Raw genomic sequence first — 24,121 nt, 5'->3', positions numbered from 1 at the left:
CCGGGCCCGGACGGTTTTCCGTATGAGTATTATAAGGAATTTCTCCCATCCCTGCTCCCTGCTATGTGTCGGCTGTTTAATGCCTTCCTACAGGATACCCCGATACCAAAAGATATGCAGAGCTCCTTTATCACGGTAATCCCTAAGCCAGGGAAGGACCCCGTCCTGTGTGCCAGTTATAGACCGATAGCCCTGCTGAATTCGGACCTTAAAATTTTTTACTAAACTCCTGTCTACTCGCTTGAACACGGTCCTCCCGTCCCTAATCCACAAAGACCAGGTAGGCTTTGTCCCCCTACGCCAGGCAGGGGACAACACCAGGAAGATAATAGACCTGGTGGAGGTGGTGAATAGGGAGGGCGGCCAGGCTCTGCTATTGGGTTTAGACGCAGAGAAGGCGTTTGATCGCCTGGGGTGGCCCTTCCTCTTCGCCACATAGGGATCAGGGGACCCTTCTTCAGGGCTATACAACATCTGTACTCGCACCCCACCTCCCAGGTCAAGACCCCCTTTGCCCTCTCTGCCCCACTACCAGTAATGAATGGCACTAGACAGGGGTGTCCGCTATCGCCCCTGGTTTTTGGACTTTTTGTCGAGCCTCTGGCAGCCACAATCCCGAAAAACCTGGACATTAAGAGCATAATGGTGCGGGACAGGGAGTTTAAAATGTCCCTGTTTGCGGATGACATCATTCTCACGCTGACACAGCCTAGAACATCCCTCCCTATTCTTCACGCGGAACTGGAACGCTATGGGAGGCCCTCCCAATTAACACCCGGTAGGGAAGGTAGCACATCTCTCAGCCAACTTCCCTTACAGCTGGAGAACGAAGGCACTAAAATACCTAGGAATTTATATTACCCTGCAGTATTCCACCCTGTATCAAGAAAACTTTCCCCCCTCCTCCATAACATAAGAACCCTCCTCCAACAGTGGAAAAAACACCATATCTCATTGCTCGGGAGGATCGCGTCCGTAAAGATGACGATCCTCCCGAAACTATTATACCTCTTCCAGACCCTACCCATACCAGTCCCCTATGGCCAACTGAACCAACTACAAGCTGACTTACTGAAATACACCTGGAACTACAGGAGGCATAGGATCCCACGCTCTGCATTGCAGGTGACTCGACTGGATGGTGGCCTAGCCTTCCCTACCCTCATTAAGTACTATCAGGCAGCACAACTGAGGGCGATAACTTCTTGGTTTACGCTTCGTTCATATAATAAATGGACCGAGATGGAGAAGTTATGGCTAGCCCCTTTACATCCCAACAATTTATTGTGGAATGCAAATGCGGAGGTGAAACCCGCACGACTTCTAGGCCCGATGGCGCTGCTCCGGAAGCTCTGGGGCACATTGTCACGTCAACATAAGCTGTCATCGGAGAGCTCGCTCCTGACCTCCTTTGCCTGTAACCCCAAAATGCCAGATAGTCTGACCTATCGGATATCCTCCCCTTGGACCACCAGAAATCTTTTCCATTACGGACATCCGGTCGATCCTTGCACCCGTAAACTGCGTTCCTTTGCAGAACTACAGTCCAAATTTGATCTCCCGAAGCAGGTTTTCTACGGGTATCTCCAAATCCGACATTATGCCTTAACATTTGCGCCGAATCTGCAATTCTCCACTCTAACCCCCTTTGAAAACTTCATCCTCGCAGGCTCGGCTCAAAAAGGTCTGATCTCGGACATTTACAAAATACTGAATGACAGGCCCGCTGTTTCCATGGGCAAGCATAAATATATGATTAAATGGGAAAAGGCACTGGGTGAGGCGATACCCGTGGACCAATGGAAGCTCATATGGATCCAGGCATCCAAGACTTCGATATGCACGCTCTATAAAGAAAATATTGATAAGATACTCTATTTTTGGTACATGACCCCTGAAGTGCTCCATGCCATCCACCCGACCAGTTCCAACCATTGCTGGAGATGCCTGGGAGCCAGGGAAACACTGTACCATGTCTACTGGGCATGCCCTTTGATAGTACCTTACTGGAATTCAGATCGGAAACTCCTGACTCACCTCCTTGAGAGGGAGATAGCCTTCACCCCTGCTGGGGCTGTCACCTTTGAAAATCCCAGCCCCACAGGGGAAACTAGTTAGGCATGCCCTTACAGCAGCTCGCGGCATTGAGGGAGCGCTGTATGCTAGGATCAGAGAGGTAGAGATAATGGAGAAGATGACAGCACGAATGCAGGACCGCCTGGACACGCACAACCTGGTTTGGGAACTATGGCACCGCTGGGAGGAACCTACCAGTCCGGAATCAGGTACTGGCTGAGAGTGGCCGAGCCTTCCTTTTCTCCCCCCCCATGCTCCCCCCCCCCTCTTTCCCCATCCCTCTTTTTCTTTCTTTGTTTTTTTCTCCTCCCTCTTCCCCTTTTCTTTTTTCCTTTTCGTTGGGTGCCCTTTAGGGACCTATGTACCCACTTACTACACCAGCTGGATGGTATTTTTAACAGCATTTACATTAGTTTATATAACCTGATCTGAAAAGCCTTGAGAAGTGTACAATAAAACATGGAAAGCAGATAGACAGTGAATACGAACTTGGGAAACTTGCATAGCCATATAATTTCAAGGTGAAAGTTTTTTTTGTATTGTTGTTCAAAGACCATTGCACTTCAACTGTATGTGAAATATCTCTCAATAAAAAGTTATTGATAAAAAAATAAATAAAAGATTATTACTAGACATGAGCAGACTCATTCCCTTAAACCAGGCAGCTTTGTCTCTGGGCATCTTACAATTCCACCCTCAAGGTAACTAGTAAATGGGTCCTCTGATCTCTTACCAGTTCATTTCTTTATTCATGGACCTTAGTCAGAGAGTGAGGAAACAACGAGAACTGTCTTTTATAGGAGTGACAGTGATGAGGGGATTATAGGACGAGTGTCCCCTCCCCTTCTATCACTCATTGCCATCTTCCCAACACAAGAAGTCCTGCACTTCCTTATTTAGTCCATGATTTAGTCATGAATAACAGCGGGGCTGAGCCCCACCAGAGGTCAGAGAGTGAGGATGGGGGGAGAACAACCAAGATGAAGACTGGACTGATCCTGAAGACCCCCATCATTGGGTTATTGACTCATCCCTCATTATCACTTTCTGTTTAAGGTTCCAAAGTCTGAGGATGTTATCACATTATTATCAACATGTAAATGTCTGTACTCCAATCACATCATCAGATATAAAATGTCCAGCTGGTAGGAAATGGGTGTAACGAAGAGAACACATATTATATATAGCAGTGGATAGAGGGGAGAGAGCAGAAGTCAGGACTATGTAATGTACAACATATTGTATAAGATACAACAGATAGGACTATATAGTATCAGAATGATGTAATGTACAACATAGAGTATATAGTGCAGGGGTCAGGAGTATGTAATGTACAATATAAAGTATACAGTGTAAGGGTCAGGACTCATAATATCGGTATTCAGTAATCAGTGGAAGATGAAATGATTACATGAGACAAGTTGCAGAGGTTCCACACCGCTGCCTCCCATCTCCTGAGACTGCACTCAGTGACTTGGGTCTGAGACTATACAGACATATCCCTCCACCCGGCACAGCCAGCAGACAACAGAACAAGTAATCCTGGAAAAATTGTTCTGTCAGACATCTTGCCATACCCGGGTATCGGGCAGAAGACCCAAAGCACCTACCCCAGGGTGCCTAGATCGAGTAACGGTGAAAATGAACATTTTGCTGCCAGCTGATCCCCAGAATCTCCATGAATCCAGTCTAGATACATAAATTGTGTCGGCAGCACAGAGAAGGAAGATTATCGGAGAGAAATCCAGGAATACAGGATGGGGAACACAGCTCAGGTGACCAGGGGATTACAGGCTGATATCACCCAGCCCCTGCCCTACTCTGGACCAATCAGTGATCAGTATGGGTGGAGGAATGTATTTAGTGTTAATGACCCACCTGTGCTGATCTCTGTAGGAGTGTCCTCCTCTATAAACGTCCCCGTTATTCCATCCTCCGCCATAGACTGCTGATCATCCCTCACATACCTCTCTTCTTCTTCTGATTTCACCTCAAATTCTATATCGATTGGATCGCCACTCTAAATCAAGAAAATGAGAGAGAATATCATCTGTAAAATATAAGATTTATTATTGTGACATCACATAAAAAATCTACACATTGTCTCTATAAATCTGTTTTATAAGCTCCGTCCCACTAACCTTGTAACAGTGAGGGATGGTGTGAACTTCCTGTGTGGAATCCCGGGAATACAGAGGACGGGGACATCTCTCTGGTGGGTTCCTGGTATTTGGTGGCTCCATCATATCCTTGTGTCCCTCTGAAAACTCCTCCATCACTCCATACTCCTCACCCTCCTCTTTATACTCTTCTTTAACATCAATATTATCATCCCCGAGGTTTACACTCTGAATATATAATAAAACATTCATTGTAACAAACATGCTGTGTTTAATCAGAACTACCAATAATTGTCAATCATCTACCTGATGATGGTGGGGGATGGTGTGATCTTCCTGTGTGGAATCCCGGGAATACAGAGGACGGGGACATCTCTCTGGTGGGTTCCCATTACTGGATCCATCTGTAGGAAACACACACACTGACTGAATACATTGTTTCTATGTGTTTATCAGATGATGGGGGATCTAGGTGGAGCCTCCGTACCGCTCTCTCCTTTACAATAAAGTCTCCTCTTACCCGGTGATGTGAGGGGCGGCTGATTGTCCATCATGACGTCCTTGTAGAGATCCTTGTGTCCTTCTAAATACTCCCACTCCTCCATGGAGAAATAGACAGTGACATCCTGACACCTTATAGGAACCTGACACACACAATGATACCGTCACCATCCAGACACATCCCTTGTCTGTTACTGGATAATGTCCCAGAATTCCCAGAATCCTCCTCACCTCTCCTCCATCATCTCTCTGGTGACTTCTAGAATCTTCTTTGTATTTCTCTATTCTATCAGGGAGGGAGGTGGTGGCAATGTGATGGTCATATGATCTCCAGACTTCACAGGAGGAAAACTATAGATGTGAACACAGATAGTAAAATCAAATGATATTCCCAGAATCCCCCTCACCTCACCACTCAGGTTCACATTTTATTAAAGCCCTACTTTAATACTGAGATATAATTTACCCACACAGAACCCCTACACTATGCAGGTTAAAAGCTTGTTGCAAGCATTCTGGTGTCATTACATACAATGGCAGGCATTTTTTCATCTTAATGCATAGGATCCACAAGGGTTTACAACCCCTTTAACAGCCATCCTAGAGGACACGGACAACCTCAGAAACAGTATAGAAGTAAAGTTTGTATATCTAAAATTGGTTAATCCATCCAATGAAAATGAGATGCATCCAATGAGCCCTACCCGTTTCGTGGATTTGAAGCGGAGTTCCACCAAAAATGGAACTTCCGCTTTAAGTGCAGGTGACACCCTGACATGTCACATTTGGCATGTCATTTTTTTTTGGGGGGGGGGGGGTTACCCAGTTTTACGGGCACCCAGCTCCCACTTCCTCCCCTGGCGCCACAGAGCTGGAAGGAAGATCACCAATCCCCCTTCCTCCCTGCAATCCCAGAAGATTGCCCGCCCATTCACAGCACGCAGAGTGAAGCCACAGCCAGGCACCCACAGGTAGAATGCCGGCGGTGCAGAGAGGAGGGGAGAGGAGCGAGGCTTCGTACGCCCGCATAGCTGGACCGTGGGACAGGCGAATGTCTGATTATTAAAAGTCAGCAGATACACTTTTTGTAGCTGCTGACTTTTAAATGGGCGGAACTTCGCTTTATTCTACTCTTCAGGGGAAAATGCATTAAATATCTGTGAAAAAAAACACAAATATGTAAAATAGATAATATTGTATAAAACAATCTAGCCAGAATACCTGACAGATGACTATTACTGTAACCACAGGGTGGGAAGAGGACTCCTCCCCCGAGGGTACTTACATATCAGCTAAATATGAAGTGGTGAAACTGCAACAAAGGTGGCGCTCAAGGAGCCTGTCACGGGAGCTGAGGTACTGGGACACAAGGAATGGAAAAGGAGCACAAAAGGAACCTCCACAGAAAAAAATATCCAGAGGTGATTTGTATAGACTCCAATACTATAATTTAATAAAATGTATTAAGAGTGATTGCACTTTTGTAAAAATTGTGGATGGAGACCTCCACCAAGGACAAGCTGAAGGAAGAGGTACAAGAAAAGTTCAAGAGTGGACTAAATCCATGAAACGCGTAGGGATCATTGGATGCATCTCATCTTCATTGGATGGTTTAACCAATTTTATATATACAGATTTTACTTCTATACTGTTTCTGAGGTGGTCCGTGTCATCTAGGATGGCTGTTATGTTCTTATCCTGCAGTATATTATCTTGGTAGCAGTCATATATTTATTATACAATGTGTTGTTTACTGTTGTTGCCAGTTTTCTACAAATAATGCTTGTTATATGCTGTCATTATGGACACAAATATTACCTGTTATGTTTTATTCAGCAATAAACATTGTGTGTTTTTTACATTGACTGCGTTTCTGCTGCTGCCGCACATACCTTATATAAAGTCCCACTATAGTTCTCTTTTTGAATTCTACTGAATCAGGGATGGAGACATATTCACACACGTTTCATATAAAGTCCCACAAAGTTCCTATCAAAATACTTACCATAATTTTCCTTTCCTGATGGACTCCATAGCAGCAACATGTGGGTTAAGTCCCACATCTACTACCCTATAGGACACTACTCCCATAAATCTTTGCTCCCTGCCAGCGGCCGTATTCGATACTAGCCTACTCCAACCATTTGGGAGGGAACTCCTGCTGCCATGGAGTCCATCAGGAAAGGAAAATTACGGTAAGTATTTTAATAGGAATTTTCCATTTTCCTGACAGACTCCATGGCAGCAACGTGTGGGGAATAACTCGCCATACACACCCGGGTGGGCAAAAAATGCTGAACAATGATTTAACACCGTCAACCGACAGTACTTTCAAACCAAAATTGACAGAAGATAAAGTAGCTGTCTCAACACAATAATGAGACATAGAAGTATGAATTGATGACCAGGTGCAAAATGACGCGAGGCCACCCATGAAGTTGAGAGACTTCTGGTTGAGTACGTCGTAACCGCCTCAGGAGGACTCAAGCCCTTCTCTTTGTAAGCCCATTGGATAGCTTGAACCACCCATGCAGCAATGGATCTGACGGAAGCCTTGAGACCCTTGTTTTTTCTGTGGAACAGAACAAAGAGATAGTCAGATTGTTGAAAAGAAGCTGTAGCCTCCAACTATCGCCTCGAGGTAACTCCCATATAGAGGGTATGTGGCTCTAGACTTCTGGCAGAATTACAGGTAGGAAGTGTGATTTCCTGGAAGACTGAGGTGACCTTGGGGTTGTCCCTTGCATCGGGATTAGGACCACTTTGCCTAGAAAAAAACGTGAGAAAAGGCTCCTTTGAACCTAGAGACTGAATTTCAGAAATTCTCTTCGCCAAAGTTATGGCTATCAGAAAAGAAGTCTTGTAGGTAAGCTCTTTGACCGAGAGTGGCTTGTCAAGTTGTGAGAAAAAGTCAAGGACTAGTGGCAGATCCCATTTGGAGAACCTAGGTTTCCTCTGTGGTCTGAGCCAGACTGCGCCCTTGAAGAATTGTTGGACCATAGGATGTTTGGCTCATGACAACCCAGAGAAAGCTAAAATTGCTGATACTTGAACACGGAGAGAACTGACAGACAAGAAGACCTCTAGTCCCATTTGCAGGAAACTTAAGACATCCTGAACTGTCGGATTGCAACCAGAGTTGGACCTGGATTAAAAATGGTTTGCAAATTTAGCCCAAATCCTTTCAAATACCCGATTGGTACTTCTTCTTGCCCTCATGAGAGTGGGGATGACCTGCTCGGGGCATCCTAAAGCCTCTAACCTTCCCCTTTCCAAAACCAGACCCTTAGGCGCAGGTGAGCCAAGCAGGGATGTAGTCTCGAGTCTTGAGATAGAAGACCTGGTCTGAGTGGTAAGGGGATCCCAGACACTGAGGAGCATTAGTAGGGGAAACCAGGGTCTGTTGGGCCAGTAAGGTATTATGGGTATCACCTCCGCTACTTCACAGACACTGTTGGTGTGGTGAAGGTTTCATACAATTGCTTGGACACTGAATAGTCTTTCACACGGAAAAGAGAAATTACTGTTGGAAGACTTCTAATCACCTTTTGGTGACGGATTATATATTTTTTCACAGAACTTTTTAATTTTTTTGGGAAGTTGTAATCCTGTGTGTGGTTCACAAATATTTCATGTATGAATAATTGTATATGCTATATGTATGCACACTATTTTCACTGGATATTTATATCTTTTTTATTTGTGTGTATATAGTTTTATGATTAGCACAGAGTGATAGAAGTTAGGTGATGTGAATTAAGCAATTTTACACACAATACTAGCGCTACAAGGTATTATTTATTTGATAATTAGGATTAACAGATTTATATGCACCTTTTGGTATTTATATAATTTTATGTTTAAGTAGCAGCTGGAGATGTAGAGGGTTTGATGTTAGCGCGGTGATGATACACTAAGTGGGCAGTTTATGAGTAGTGTATCCAATTATACACCATCCGCTGTTTAGTTTGCTTCTTTAAGCAAGTTAGTAGTGGGTCTAAGTTATTGGCAATGTAAGTGGACAGAGGTGTCTGCACCAGAACCCCTAGATACCTAAAGAAGGATACCACCTGCAGAGTCTGGGTGAATATGAAAAGTTGCGTCCGGGTCCAGGGGGAAAAGTCTGGATTTCTCCCAATTCACCCTGAATCCAGAGTAGTCTCCAAATGTATTGATCTTGGATAACAATGTTTGGAGTGACACATCGGTGTCCGCCAGGTACACCAAGGTGTTATCTGCATAGAGCAAGATTCGTTCTTCAATGGTAGCAATGAGACCTTTTATTGATGGAGAGGAGCGAATACGTACCGATAGTGGCTCCATGGCCAGGGCAAAGAGGAGGGGGGACAGTGGACACCCTTGTCTTGTTCCCCTATTGATTGAGAAGGACTCAGTGACTGTTGAGTTAACCCGAATACAGGTCTTCGTGGAAGCATAGAGGTGTTTTACCCACACCACCATTCTGGGGCCAAAGCCATACATTTTCAACACCTGAAAGAGGTACGGCCATTCCACACTGTTGAACACGTTACATATATCTGGGGATACTGTGGCCCTTGTAGGACAGTCGTGTGGGTATTGTAGATTGTGGAATAGTCTGTTCATTCTGGTGGACCCTCTGGATATAAATCCCCCTGGTCACTGTGTACCAGGGACATCACTACAGTGTTTAAATGATTTGCCAATACTTTGGCCAGGATCTTAACATCCACATTTATGAGTGATATCGGGCGGTATGATTCACATTTAAGTGGGTCCTTGCTGGGTTTTAGTAAAAGTATAATCAAGGCTTCTCGCATAGTAGGGGGGAGGACCCCTATATCTAAAGCCTTGTTGTATGTGTGTAAAATAAATGGGGATAGTATGTCTTTAAACTGTGTGTACCATTCGGTTGGATAGCCATCCAAACCGGGAGTTATATGAGCAGGCATTTGTAAAATAGCTACTGACATTTCTTCAACTGAGATAGGTGCCTCTAACTCCACTTTCTATTCAGTTGTGAGGGAGGGGAGAGGTATGCCGGCTACGTTTTCAGCTAGTTGGGCTTCGTTGTAATCAGCTCTGGAGGTGTATAGGTTTTTGTAGAAATTTAAAAAGGTTTCCATGATGTCCCATGAAGAGGGAAAAGATCTACCATCGCCTCTCAAGCAGTCCATGGCTGGGTCTAATAGGGCATTAAAGTCCCCTATATAAATTATCGGTCCAGGGGGTCTAGTCAGTAGCTTAAGTGACAATTTAGATAGTACCTCCACCAAAAATGGGGGAGGAATATAAACGTTCACAAGAGTAAGCATCACAGAGGAAATTTGTAAGCTTAGTATAATAAATCTCCCCTCTGGGTCTGTGGTTACTTGTAAAGTCTCAGTGGGAAGGTATTTAGTTAATAGAATAGATACCCCCCTGGAATTGCCGGTGAGGTGAGATTCTTGGAGATATATAATATGGGGACGGCATTTTTTTAAAACCGAAAAGACTAGGGATTTCTTTTGGGGTGCATTCATTCCTCTAGTGCTCCATGACACTATCTTCAAGGGCTTTGCTATTCTAAGTCAAACATTATATCACAGTCACATAGAGATATAAATGCCTTCACACTTAATACCTGGTAGACGTATACCTGGTATACTTTGAGCATGTCTAAACATATCTTCAACATACTGCATATAACTGACTCTGCAGCTGCACGAGCTATCAGTTAGTAAACCAGAAAAAAAAACTGCCCTGGGAAGTACCCGTAGAAGATGCAAAAAAATCAAAAATGAGAGTGTCCCAAAAAAAGAGAAAAAAAAAGGAGCAAAAAACCCTGCTAGGCTAACCCCTACATAGCGAGCCTTGGATCCCTGAACTGAAGAAACCTGTAGGGCCCCCTTTAAACTGGGGGAGAACTGTCCTGTGGCCTCGCCACCAACTGGTGTAGAGTTGTAGTGGAATCCAGAGTGACCCCCGAACATTTCTGCATATGGGGGATGTAGCATAGTTCAATAGTAGATGGAACAAATTGCATAGTTAAAGGCCAGTAGCCTGTATAGGGGACTCAGATTTGATGACAGGAAGGAGGTCTGGTCTGTAAGGGTAGAGGGCGACAGGATACCAGTTCACAGTTCTGCTGTAGGGGGGTGGTATATCCTCATGGAAAACTAAAATGGTCCGCTGGGCATAGTAGAGGAATTCCAATGTGTAGGGAGAAAGGTGTCTCCATATTCAGCTCAGGGCAAGTGTAGATGGGAATTGTAGGGGTTAGAGCCTCAGGCTTTAGACTGATCTGCGTCTTGGTGGAACTCCATATCGGTCATTGAGCCATGCCATGGCTTCCTTGGGGTTGGTGTAGAATTGCGTCTTGCCATCATGAATAATGCGCAGCTTTGCAGGGAAAAGCATGGCATAAGAGAGGCCCTCTGTGCGTAATCAAGCCTTTACTGCTGCGAAGGAGATGAGCTGCCTCTGGACATCTGCTGAAAAGTCAGGGTATACTGAAATGGTATTGCCATTGTATTTTAAGGGGCCTTTCTCTCTGGCGAGGCGAAGGATGGCAACCTTGTCTTGGAAGTTGAGGAGCTGGGCAATAATGGAGCGGGGTAGTGCTCCAGAGGGTGGGGGCACGGAGGGTGTGATGTGCCCGCTCAATCACACGGGGAAAGGATGGTGCGTCAGACCCAAAAATTTCCCTTAGCCAGTTATAGTGGAACTTTTCAGGGCGAGGACCATCTGCACTTTCAGGGAAGCCCACGAATCGCAGGTTGTTCCTTCGGGAACGATTTTCCATCAATTTTGGCATGAAGGGCCCCCATTTCCCCTGTATGATCCCTCAGATAGGGGATGGACAACTTCCTCAAGCGAGCTGATGCGTTCCTCTGCTTCCCCTGCCCTATCTCTTAAGTTTTGTATGTCTTGCTTCAGGAGAGAAAAGTTCATGCATACTGACGCTATCTGAGCAGTGAGAGAGACTTTGCAGTCCTGAATAGCAAGCATAATGAAGGCTAGGGTAGGTTCAGTGGAGGGGAACCTGGGCTGGAGCTATCTTCACTGTCCATGTGGAGGCTCCGGGACTGCTCTGGGACTGCAGTGGGTCAGGCTGTGTGTCTCTAGTAGAAGGGGCAGAGTCACTCACCATTGCAGCCTGTTGTTTTTGGAGAGCAAAGATAGATGGCTGCAGCAGCTGTCTTGCCATTGATAATGCCGCAGGGGCCTGTATTTTACCATAGATGCCAACCTGGAACATTCCCACAGCTGTGGGGAACAATTTAAGACCTTTCTGGAGCAAATTGGGCTCAGGGTGACTGCAGGAATGCCGCTCGGAAGCTGGAACTTTGGATTTACACTTCTGCTCTCTCTGCCATCCGGACATGCCCCCCTAGACACGTCTTTGCTTCAGTGCCCCGATCTTGAGGGTGAACTGTGGCAATTAGATCTGGAAGAGGAGTGCCGGAAATTAGATTTTGAAGAGTCATTTCCTCTGTGAGAGCTGCGACGATGTTCTGACCTAGAAGGGCTCACAAACAAGAAAGAAAAACATGGAAAATAGTGGTCATAATGACCAATAATGGAGCCCAAATGCCCCCCCTGCTGAACCCAGAAGCCTCTCAAAGTACCTGTTACGAAAAGCCTGGCCACAGACAGGTGGTGGAGTATCCATGTCCCTGGGAGCATCCATCTGAACTACATAAAAACATTCTGTCAGAGCCAGGAAGAATATATAAGCATCCTACCTGTCCATGAGATCCACTCAACACAGGCAGAGAGACAGGAAGTCAGGGGAAGTCACTGCACAAAGCCAAAAAGCATTCCCAAAGCTTGCAGGCTTTTTCCCCATTTAAAAAGATGGCCCTGTGATGTCACCGCTGTACCCAACGCGGCACCTGTGCTCATGCGCAATTAGCGCCATTTTGACGCTACTGCGCATGCCCAAACTAAGCATCACTCTCGTACCGCTCTGGCGCATGCGCAGAGCAGACGGAAAGATGGACCAGGAAGTAAATGGTGGCTGGAATGCAGAAGGAACCAGCCGCCATGCCTGTCACCAGCGAACAGACCCTGGGGAAAGAAAAGACACATAACAGAACAAAAACCGCCACCATAAGAAAAAGAAATGATCTCACCACTCCCACCACGAATCAATCGATCAATCCAGGCCAAAGGTAAGATGGAGAATGCCGGACTCAAGAGGGTGATATGGTCACCTGCTATTTAGCTGGGTTGTTTGACCGATGCGCAGCCTGCCAGTGGCTAGGACTTAGCTTCTTCCAGTGCCACTTCCAGTGCCCACTCCATACCCCGCTAGTAGCTAGGGCTTAGAGGAGTATTGCAACTCTTCATTCAAAGGTCGCAGTTTGGCCAATCCCGATCGTGGGGGAGAAATCTTCAGGTAGGAAGACCATCAACTGGGTCCTACGGAGGAGGACAAAAAAAGAACACAGCCACTGGCAGGGAGCAAAGATTTATGGGAGTAGTGTCCTATAGAGTAGTAGAGGTGGGACTTAACCCACACGTTGCTGCCATGCAGTCTGTCAGGAAATGTATTTGTTTGTTTATCTTGATCATTCAACATGAAACAACTATTATTTACAGGCAATAGATGTAGGTCCCGAGCCAGACTGATTGTTTCTGGTGTTTGTGGAAGCACAAAGTGTGAATGCACGGCGTAGTCATGGTCCTTAGAAATGTCCTTATAACTTGCACCAAACATATACGATTTTTCTGACAAAGAAAACATGAAGTCTTCGTCACACGTTTGAGTAGCAAAGTCACATTTGTTGGGAATCGGGGCAGAAGGAGAATCATGACACGAACAACAGCACAACGATTGTTTTATTGGGCATGTCGATGTATTTGGTGTCGGTATTACATTTTCTGAACAGATGACCTTCGATGCTTTTGTGTGAGGCATTCCAGTCAATTTTTTTTTCTTTTTTTTTAGTAATGACATTGACCTATCCGGTGGGAAGACGGTTGGTGCTGCATTTTTTTTTAACACCAATTTAGTTTTTTTCATGTAAAAATTTTCCTCAGAAAAATGCGCTGAACACATACGAAACCGGTCACCCTTTTTATCATGAAAAATTGCTTGTGCGGATTTCCTCAATATTTCATCTGTCAAATCGCCACAAGAAAGCCACGCTTTTATCTTTTCAAGATCTTTCGGAAAGGGGTGTAGTCTGATATTGGGAAATATTTTTTTTTTCCCTGATGTGTGAGGGCATTTTCCAAAAATACACTTTGGCATTTTTCTGTAAAATATAAAAAGAAAATTGAATTTTATAAACACATTTAAATTAGTTTGTAAATTAATAACAATTGTAAAATCAACCTGTGATACGAAGAAGTCCACAATAATTAGTGATATTTTAGTACAGTGGATTAAAGATGTTATAAAGCTCTAAATATATATATAAAAAAAATTATTAAATAGAATATATCTTCGTTAATAGAACGTGTAAAAATAAAGTAAGATAAGCTTGTACGCATCGCACACAAGCTCATTTTCAAATACTTACTAGAGAACGATGATCGGAATTGGCAAAGACAACGTTTTGCAATTGACTTTCTTTATGTTACTTCAGTTTTTGTATGCTCCACCGCTGTGATTGGACAGAGCCACGGTGGCATTAATCACAAAAGGTAGAAAAGTTTTCCAAGCATCACATCTGATTATGTGAACATGTACCAATGACAAAATATGTGTTTGATTCCGCGCAAAAGAAGAAAGCACCAGCAGAAAAGATATGAAAAATTTAAAGAATCAAGAGAACTGCCACCTGAGTAATACTATAAAAAAAGTCTTCATTTTTTTTTTTTAATGTGTGGAAATGTACTCACATTTGCCATAAAACAACAAGGCAGGTATTGCTGACACTAATGCCTATGACCAGAAGTGATGCAGGAACGAGTGACGAAACAAATAGAGTCAACATACTTTCCTGCATCACTTCCGGTCGTCGGCATTAGTGTCAGCAATACATGCCTTATTGTTTTATGGCAAATGTGAGTACATTTCCATACATTTAAAAAAATAAAATAAAGACGTTTTTATAGTCTTACACTATTCGGATCCTTCTCTCTGTATGGGGTATGAGTGGAGCACTGCCGGGACACCTCGGATTGGCCAGCTTCCAGGGTGATACACAGTGGCAAATACTGTGAATGTCTCATACCCCAGGAGGGGAAGAAAATGTGCAGCCACAATAGGAGTACGGATAAGTCACGTATGCTGTGATCACCTTCTGAAGAGGGAACTAGATCAGCGTGTCTCTTTCAACAGCACAAAGCACCTTTTTGAACACTAATCATTTCAATTAATGGGACTAGAGTGCTATATGGGATTTATATATTTTTACTTTTTATATTTCTTCATAATTAATTCCTTAAATTTATTTATATTTTTCATTATAAATTTCATTTCTTTTGGCATATTCATATATAATTCTTGGTGTTTTTATGATCACTCATGCACTTTGTGTGTTTTATTTGCACGTACCTATTTAATAAAATGTTTGGATTGGTTTATATTGTATGATTAACCACTTGCCGCCCGCCATATAGCAGAATGGCGGCTGCAAAGTGGTTTCAATATCCTGACTGGGCGTCATATGACGTCCTCAGGATATTAAGCTGCTGCGCGCACCCGGGGGGCGTGCATCGCGGCGATCGTTGTTGCAGTATGTCAGTCTGACACACCGCAACTACGATCTCAGTAAAGAGTCTCTGACGGAGACTCTTTACCACGTGATGGCTGACCACAGTGTAAATAGGAAGAGCCATTGATCGGCTTTTCCTCACTCGCGTCTGTCAGAGTTGATCGGCTGCTCCTCTGACAGAGGGTCTGTGCTGATCGATTATCAGTGCAGCCCCCCGAGGATGCCCACACTGGACCACCAGGGATGCCCAGCACCAGGTATGCCACCCTAGACCACCAGGGATGCCAGTCAGTGCCCACAATGGACATCACTGATTGACATCCATCAGTACAATAGATTACACTACAATGCCACTTATCAGTGCCCATCCATGCCGCCTATCAGTGACCATCTATGCCGCCTATCAGTGGTTGTCCATGCCGCCTATCAGTGCCCATCTGTGCCACCAATCCATGCTCATCTGTGCCGCCTATCCATACCCATCCATGCCGCCTATCCATGCCCATCCGTGCCGCCTATCAGTGCCTATTTGTGCCACCTATTACTGCCCATCCGTGTCGCATATCAGTGCTCCTTATCAGTGCCGCCTATCAGTGACACTTCATTGGTGCCACCTCATCAGTGCCTGTCAGTGCAGCCCCATCAGTGCCCATCAGTGAAGTAGAAAACTTACTTATTTACAATGTTTTTTAAAAGAAAAAAAAAATTTTTTTATTTGTTTTTAGCAGAAAATAAAAATCCCAGAGGCAATCAAATGCCACCAAAAGAAAGCTCTATTTGTGGGAACAAAATGATAAAAAAATTTAGTTTGGGTAGAGTGTAGTATGACTGGGCAATTGTCATTCAAAGTATACAAGGTTATATTACCCCCAGTGAGATTCAAACTCACGACCCCTGGTGCTCTACAAGCTGAGCTATGGAGCTTTCTAAACATTACAACATAACACACTAATTACATTTTAGATATTTTTTTGTGTATAGAGAAAACAAAAAAAATTATATTTGAGAGAAAAAGAGAAAGCTAGAGATTAGGGATGAGCTTCAGCTGTTCGCACGTTCGGCGAATACCGAACGTTATGGGCCGTTCGCGCCAAATTCATGTGGCGTTCATGGCCCACAATGCACTGCGCCATCGCAGTGCATTGCTGGCTCATGATTAGCCAAGCATGCACTGTGACCCCGCATGCTTGGCCAATCACAGCGCCGGCAGCGAGGAGAGCCATGATTGGCCACAGGCAGGATGTCTGTGGCCAATCATAGCTCAGGCTGTGTAGTACGCGCCCCACACTATATAAGGCCGCCAGCGCGGTGGCCTTGTGTAGTGTGTTGGCGTCTGTAGGAGTTAGTGGGTGTTCTGTGTACCTTCAACACAGTATACACCATTCATTATCGGCCAATTTTGCGTTCTTGCTCTTCTGTAGTGGTTGTTGTCTGCGTGCCCTGACCGCAGTATACACCGCTATAGTCACCTATATAGCTAGCTATCTTGCTCTTTTTAAATAGAGCTTGCAGTCAGTTGTAGGAGATTGTGCGTGCTGTCTGCGTGCCCTGACCGCAGAATACACCGTTATATCCACCTATATAGCTAGCTATCTTGCTCTTTTTAAATAGAGCTTGCAGTCAGTTGTAGGAGATTGTGCGTGCTGTCTGCGTGCCCTGACCGCAGAATACACCATTATATCCACCTATATAGCTAGCTATCTTGCTCTTTTTAAATAGAGCTTGCAGTCAGTTGTAGGAGATTGTGCGTGCTGTCTGCGTGCCCTGACCGCAGAATACACCATTATATCCACCTATATAGCTAGCTATCTTGCTCTATTTAAATAGAGCCTGCAGTCAGTTGTAGGAGATTGTGCGTGCTGTCTGCGTGCCCCGACCACAGAATACACCGTTATATCCACCTATATAGCTAGCTATCTTGCTCTATTTAAATAGAGCTTGCAGTCAGTTGTAGGAGATTGTGCATGCTGTCTGCATGCTCTGACCACAGTATACACCGTTATATCCACCTACATAGCTCTTCTCTAATTGAGCCATCTGCCATCTGCAGGAGTTAGTGGGTGTTGTGTGTGCCTCCAGCACAATATACACTACCCAATTGCTGGTTTTCCCATCTCCCTTCAGGCCATTACCAAGTCTGGAAGGCCAGCAAGGAGAGGCAGACAGGCACGAGCCGATAAAAGAGGGCAAGCAGGCTCTGTGTCTAGAGACAACAGTGCTGGCCGTGGACGCGGTGCATCGTCGTCATCAGAACGTGGCCATGGGACACGCTTGTCCTTCTTTTAGGTAGCTAGACACGTTGAGCCACAACATGCCAAAGACTTGGTAGAGTGGATGACCAAGCCCTCTTCATCCTTATCCTCTCTCACCCAGGCTCAGGGTACTAGCAAAGCAGCTGCCAACGCATCGTCTTCCCTCCTGTCAATGTCATCATCAGTGACTCCTTCCCTAGACCCACCACGTCCTCCTGAGGAGTCTCCTGAACTCTTTGAGCACAGTGTTGGGTACATGCTCCAGGAGGATGCCCAGTGTTTTGTCTGATGATGATACTCAGCTAGAGGAAGGCAGTAGCGTGAGCGCAGAGAGAGGGGATGCTCAAGAAGGATAGCAATCTGGCAGTCATGTTCCACAAGCTGCAGCATACTGCCAGGTTTGCTCCAGCGAAGAAAAGGGAGGGGATGATGAGGGCACTGACTCCACGTGGGTGCCTGGTAGGAGAGAGGAGGAAGAGGAGGCACATGTCCAACGAGGCAGGATGCCCTCCGGGGGCCAGCTTAGGGGCAGCACACCGACTGAATCACACCGCAGAGCTCTGCCTGTGCAGGGCGCTGCCTCTGCGCGTTATTCTAAAAGTTCTTTGGTGTGGGCCTTTTTTGAGACGAGTGCATCGAGTCGCACCGCTGCTATTTGCGACATATGTCTCAAGCGTATCTCGCGTGGACAAAACATCAGCCGCTTGGGTACCACATGCTTGACCAGACTTACGTTGGCCTGCCATGCAGCTCGTTGGCAAGCGTACCTCAAAGACCCACACCAAAGAACAAAGCGGACCTCTCCTTGCTCCTCATCAGCTGGGATCTCCAACCCCACTAGACCTTCAGTCTTCTCTGAAACCTGCTTTGAGAGGAATGAAGGTGTAGAATTAGGTGTGTCACAGCCAAGTGCTTGCGGGCACTCTGCTAGCAGTACACCCACGTCCGATTATAGCAGGCAAATGTCCCTGCCCCAGCTGCTGGACCGCCAAAAGAAGTTCACTCCCAGCCATCCACAAGCCCAGCGGTTGAATGCTGGCTTGGCTAAATTGCTAGCACTTCAACTGCTGCCTTTTCAGTTGGTAGACTCGGCCCCCTTCCGTGAGTTTGTACAATGTGCGGTTCCTCAGTGGCAGGTCCCCAAATGCCACTTTTTCTCACGGAAGGCGACTCCGGCTCTCTACCGGCATGTGGAAGGCAGTGTCCTTGCCTCGCTGGACAGGGCGGTCAGCGGTAAGGTGCATATTACCGCTGACTCATGGTCCAGCAGGCATGGACAGGGACGTTACCTGTCTTTCATGGCCCATTGGTCGGCAGCTGGGAAGGATGCAGGACAAGGTGCAGTAGTGTTGGAGGTTGTTCCGCCACCACGCCTCCAAAATGCTACTATTGGTTGTGACACACCTCTCTCCTCCACCCCCTCCTCTTTTTCTTCCCCCATGGCCTCTTCCAGTGCTCTGTCTTGAGAACCAGCGGTGCTCCGTAGGCGTTCCAGGGGCTACGCAAGTACGCAGGCAAAACGATGCCATGCCGTGTTTGCGCTGGTTTGTTTGGGGGACAGGAGCCACACTGGGGCCGAAGTTTTGTCAGCTCTGCCGGGGCAGGCCGAGAGGTGGTTGACGCCACGCCAGCTTAAGCCAGGAATGGTGGTTTGCGACAATGGCACCAACCTCCTCTCCGCCCTCCGACAGGGACAACTGACCCATGTGCCCTGTGTGGCTCACGTCAACCTGGTGGTGCAGCGGTTCTTGGGCAGGTACCCGGGTTTGTCCTGAAGCAGGCCAGGAAAGTCTGTGTGCATTTCCGCCAATCATTTAATGCAGGGCTCAACAAAACCCGGGCGCCAGGTCGCATTGGCGACTAGAAATAGCGACCTCGCGCCTGGGGCAGTACAGCTGGGGGTATCCTGTCTCTGTGGACCCCCCCAGCGCGATCGCGTCGGGCCGTTCCGCCGGCGGCCGAAAATTTAGGCCGCGGCTTTGAGGCCTTCTGCGGTCCTATGATTCCTTATGGAATCTGGCACCCTCTTGTGGTCGCAGTTGGTATGACAAACCAGCAATGCTAATGAAGATTCCTCTGCCTGTTTTATATTACCTGCCTCTTCTTCCCTTTATTTAGAACCGCCTAAACATTATATATATTTTTTATTCTAACACCCTAGAGAATAAAATGGTGGTTTTTGCAATACTGTCTGTCACACCGTATTTGTGCAGCGGACTTACAAGCGCACTTTTGTTGGGAAAAATAATTTAGTTAATAAAAAAAATAAGACAACAGTAAAGTTAGCCCAATTATTATTTATATTGTGAAAGATAATGTTACGCCGAGTAAATTGATACCCAACATGTCACGCTTCAAAATTGCACCCGCTCATGGAATGGCGACAAACTTTTACCCTTTAAAATCTCCATAGGCGACGTTTAAAAAAATTCTACAGGTTGCACGTTTTGAGTTAGGCCGCGTACACACGCGGGGACTGTTCGCTCAACTTTGTCCGCTGAACAGTGTTTCGGCGGACAGTCCGCTCATGTGTGGGCTTTCAGCGGACAGTCTGCTGAACAAAGTTTTTCGGAAATTCCGAAAAACTGTCCGCTGAAACTTTGTTTCAGCGAACAGTCCCCTCGTGTGTAGGCTTGTTCGTCAAACTAAGTTCCGCGCATGCTCAGAAAGGATTTACACGCCGAAGTTTGCATTGCAGTGTATAGGACGTCGTTTTCTAGTCCCGTCGTACGTGCCGTTCACGTCATCGCGCACGGTTTCAGCGGACTGTTCGTTCGTCGTGTGTGGCCAAGTCCGTCCATGCTAATTTTGAGCGGACTGTCCGCTGAAACTGTTTGACGGACAAAGTTGAGCGAACAGTCCCCGCGTGTGTACGCGGCCTTACAGAGGAGGTCTGGGGCTAGAATTATTGCTCTCGCTCTACCGATCACGGCGCTACCTCCTATGTGTGGTTCGAACACCGATTTTATATGCGGGCAGGACAGGGCGCGTTTAAAAATTATTATTTTTTCTGCTTATTTTAACTTTTTTTTTTCCACTGTTCTTTTAAAGAGGAAGTAAACCCTTCCAAACAACTTGGACCTATAGATAAGCCTAGATTAAGGCTTACCTGTAGGTCCAAGCAATATCTCCTAAACCTATATGGTTTAGGAGATATTTGCCCGAAAATGGGCACCGCTGTCTACGGCGCACTAAATGCGGCAAATCCAAGAATGGATTTGCCAAATTTGTCGACTCCCGTGCGCATGCGCGGGAGTGACGTCATCGCGGTTGCGCCGCTGTGATTCGTCGGAGCTGCGAGACGCCACAAGCAACATGGATGCGGCGGACTACAGGGGACAGCGGCGACTTCGCTGGCTCCTGTGTCAGGTAAGTGACACATAATGAGCTACTATGCGATGCATAGTAGTCCATTATGCTTTACCTTTGCAGGGAAAAAAAGAGGAAGTAAACCCATCAGGGTTTACTTCCTCTTTAAATAAAATGTTGTGTCACTTTTATTCTTATTACAAGGAATGTAAAAATCCCTTGTAATAGAAAAAGCATGACAGGTCCTCTTAAATATGAGATCTGGGGTCAGAGAGACCTCGGATCTCATATTTACACTAAAATGCAATTGAAAAAAAAAATTGTCATTTGAAAAAAAAAAAAAAAATGTCCCTCTAAGAGCTATGGGCACTGACTTGGAGACGGGGGGGCAGCGACGGCGCTGCTATCTTCCCCTCACTCGTCTCCATGTCAGGCCAGGGACAGGTCCGGATCACCGTCACGGACCTGGCTCCTAACTTTTTAAGCTGGCTCCTAGATTCCAAGCAAATTTGTCAACCCCTGATTTAATGCCTGTGCTCGGCTGGCTGAGCTCCAAAAGGAGTTGAACCTGCCCAAGAACAGCCTTAAATGTGACATGCCCACCAGGTGGAACTCAACGTTGGCCATGCTGCAGCAGCTGCAAACACAGCAGAGGGCCATCAATGAGTACCCGTGTGACTACGGCACCAGGACATGGTCAGAGGAGCTCGGTTTTTTCTCACAACGCCAGTGGGGCATGATCAGGGATGCATGCACTGTCCTGTCACCGTTTGAGGAGGCCATGCGCTGCATGGAATAATGGACAGGGCACTTGTGGCAGAACAGAGGCAGGAAGAGGAGTACTTCCTTGCCTCTCAAGGCCCCCTTTATCCAGACAGTGTTCCTGCTGTGCCACCCATCACACAGGAAGAGGATGATTGTGTCAACATGGAGGTGGAGGCTGGCACTCAGCATCAGCAGCAGCAGTAGTCTTGTAGGGATAATTTACAGTCCCAAGAAACCCGTGGACTTGTACGTGGTTGGGAGGAGGTAGCTGCGGATCATGTTGTCCTTAGTGACCCAGAGGACTCTGGACCCAATGCCTCAGCTAACCTACGCTGCATGGCCTCCCTGATCCTGCAAAGCCTGCGGAAGGATCCTCGTATTCTTCGGACCAAGGAGAGGGACCATTACTGGCTGGCCACTGTCCTTGATCCACGGTACAAGGGTAAGGTTGCCGACCTTATCTTGCAGTCGCAGAGGGAGCAGAGGATGAGACATCTCCGGGAGGCCTTGCAGAAAGGTCTGTGCAACGCGTTCCCAGAGACTGGGAGGTTACAAACTCCTGGTCCAGGACAACGTGTTGCTGAGGCATCGGTCAGAAGGAGCGGTGGAGAAGGTGGCCGTCTGACAGTTGCGTTCAGACAATTTTTTAGTCCGCAGCCCCAAGGTATGATCGGTTCCAGCAACCATCGCCAGCATCTGCAGGAATACCTAGGGGCAAGGTCAGACTTGGACACCTTTCCCACCGAAAATCCTCTGGCTTACTGGGTCTTGAGGATGGATCACTGGCCAGAGCTTGCACAGTATGCAATTGAGCTACTGGCCTGTCCTGCATCCAGCGTTCTTTCGGAACGCACCTTCAGTGCTGCTGGTGGCTTTGTTACCGATCACAGGGTGCGCCTGTCCACCGACTCAGTTGATCGACTGACCTTCATCCAGATGAATCAGTCTTGGATCACCCACAGCTACCAAGCACCTGAAGCTGATGTAACCGAATATTTTTTTGGGGAATATCACATCCCTTCAAGACTGCCTATTCTAATGCTGAGTGACTGTCCTGTTATGTTGATTGTCTATCCTCTTCTTCCTCCGCTGATATGTTGGAAGAAAATTTTTGGTTCTGGGTGATGCCACCAGCCCAATTTTTCTGCCCCTGTTTAACAGGGGCGTTTAATTAAAATTTTTGATGCAATGCTTTGCAGCAGGGCTCATTCCTGCACCACAACTAGAGTATATGGGAGAGGTTGCAGTGTCGTGGCACCAGCACCAGTGCCTAAGGCCAAATTTTTCTGCCCCTGTTTAACAGGGGCATGTAATTACAATTCTTGATATAATATTTCACAGGAGGGCCCGTTCCTGTGCCCACCCAGAGTAACTGTGAGGACTTATAGTGTTGTGGCACCAGCACCACAACCACCAAAGGTAAATTTTTCTACCACTGTTCAACAATGGCATGCAATTACAATTCTTGATATAATCGTTCACAGCAGGGTGCTCCAGCGCCCACCAAGAGTCACTTTGAGGGCTTACAATGTTGTGGCACCACCAACACCTTGTTCCGCCATTTCTGCAGAGAATATAGGGCAGGCCCCTACTTTCAAACATCCAACTTACAAACGTCTCCTACTTGCAAATGGAAGGAGACAACAGGAAGTGAGATGAAAAAAGACGGACGGCAAAACAAATTATACAGGGGTGATAACCCTTCCCTATGTTTTCCAAAAAGCTTAAAAATAGATTTTTTGACTGGAGCTACACTTTAAAAATGTACCAGTTGAAAATTACAAACAGATTCTACTTAACACAACAAACCTACACAGTCCCTGTCTTGTTTGCACCGCCTGTATACTGCTGCTCTGAGTATATAGGGCCTGGGTACGGGGTTCCCCTTAATATCCGTACAAGACCCAAAGGGGCTGGTAATGGGCAGGGGGGCTACCTATGCCATTATTCTCAATGATTTTCATCCATATTGCCGGAAACCAGACCGGAAGCAGTTTTAAATGACGTTATTTACGTTAAATGTCATTTTGTGCAGGGACTGTTCTAAAGACGGGAAACACGTGGCACTTCACAGGCATACTATAGACACCCCCCAGACACGATATTTAAAGGAATATTTCACTTTTTTTTCACTTTAATCGTCATTAAAATCAGTGCTCCTGCCAAAATGGCCATTTTTAAAAACATTTTAGGCATTGACCCATGTCCCCTGGGGCAGGAGCCAGGTCCCCAAACCCTTTTTAGGACAGTATCTTGCATATTAGCCATTAAAATTAGCACTTTTTTTTCAAAACGTTCGAGTCCCATAGACTTCAATGGGGTTCTAAATTTCGTACGAATTTTCGGTCCATTCGAAAGTTCTGGTGCGAACCGAACTGGGGGGTGTTCGGCTCATCCCTACTAGAGATATATAGAGTGGGGGAAAGTGAAGGAGAGAGGGGGGAATATATATATATATATATAATGT

General features: G+C 46.2%; 1 protein-coding gene across 1 annotated transcript in view; it reads right to left on the bottom strand.

The window, feature by feature from the left end:
* The window catches only part of LOC143989561 (uncharacterized), a 470,483-nt gene that overhangs the window by 1,937 nt on the left and 444,425 nt on the right, over positions 1 to 24,121 (bottom strand). The window contains exons 2-7 of the mRNA XM_077489741.1: positions 13,261 to 13,921; positions 4,929 to 5,048; positions 4,717 to 4,840; positions 4,503 to 4,600; positions 4,218 to 4,424; positions 3,955 to 4,096 (exon numbers count right to left, since the gene is read on the bottom strand). Coding sequence (XP_077345867.1) covers positions 3,955 to 4,096; positions 4,218 to 4,424; positions 4,503 to 4,600; positions 4,717 to 4,840; positions 4,929 to 5,048; positions 13,261 to 13,917 — 1,348 coding nt within the window. The 5' untranslated portion in view covers positions 13,918 to 13,921. The remainder of the gene's footprint in view (positions 1 to 3,954; positions 4,097 to 4,217; positions 4,425 to 4,502; positions 4,601 to 4,716; positions 4,841 to 4,928; positions 5,049 to 13,260; positions 13,922 to 24,121) is intronic.

The sequence above is a fragment of the Lithobates pipiens genome, unplaced genomic scaffold (genome assembly GCF_037356315.1).
Source record: "Lithobates pipiens isolate NorthernLeopardFrog02 unplaced genomic scaffold, aLitPip1_a1.2 Scaffold_18, whole genome shotgun sequence".
Taxonomy (NCBI): Eukaryota; Metazoa; Chordata; class Amphibia; order Anura; family Ranidae; genus Lithobates; species Lithobates pipiens.
The sequence above is the reverse complement of the archived record's forward strand: the minus strand, read 5'-3'. Positions and strand labels throughout refer to the sequence as shown.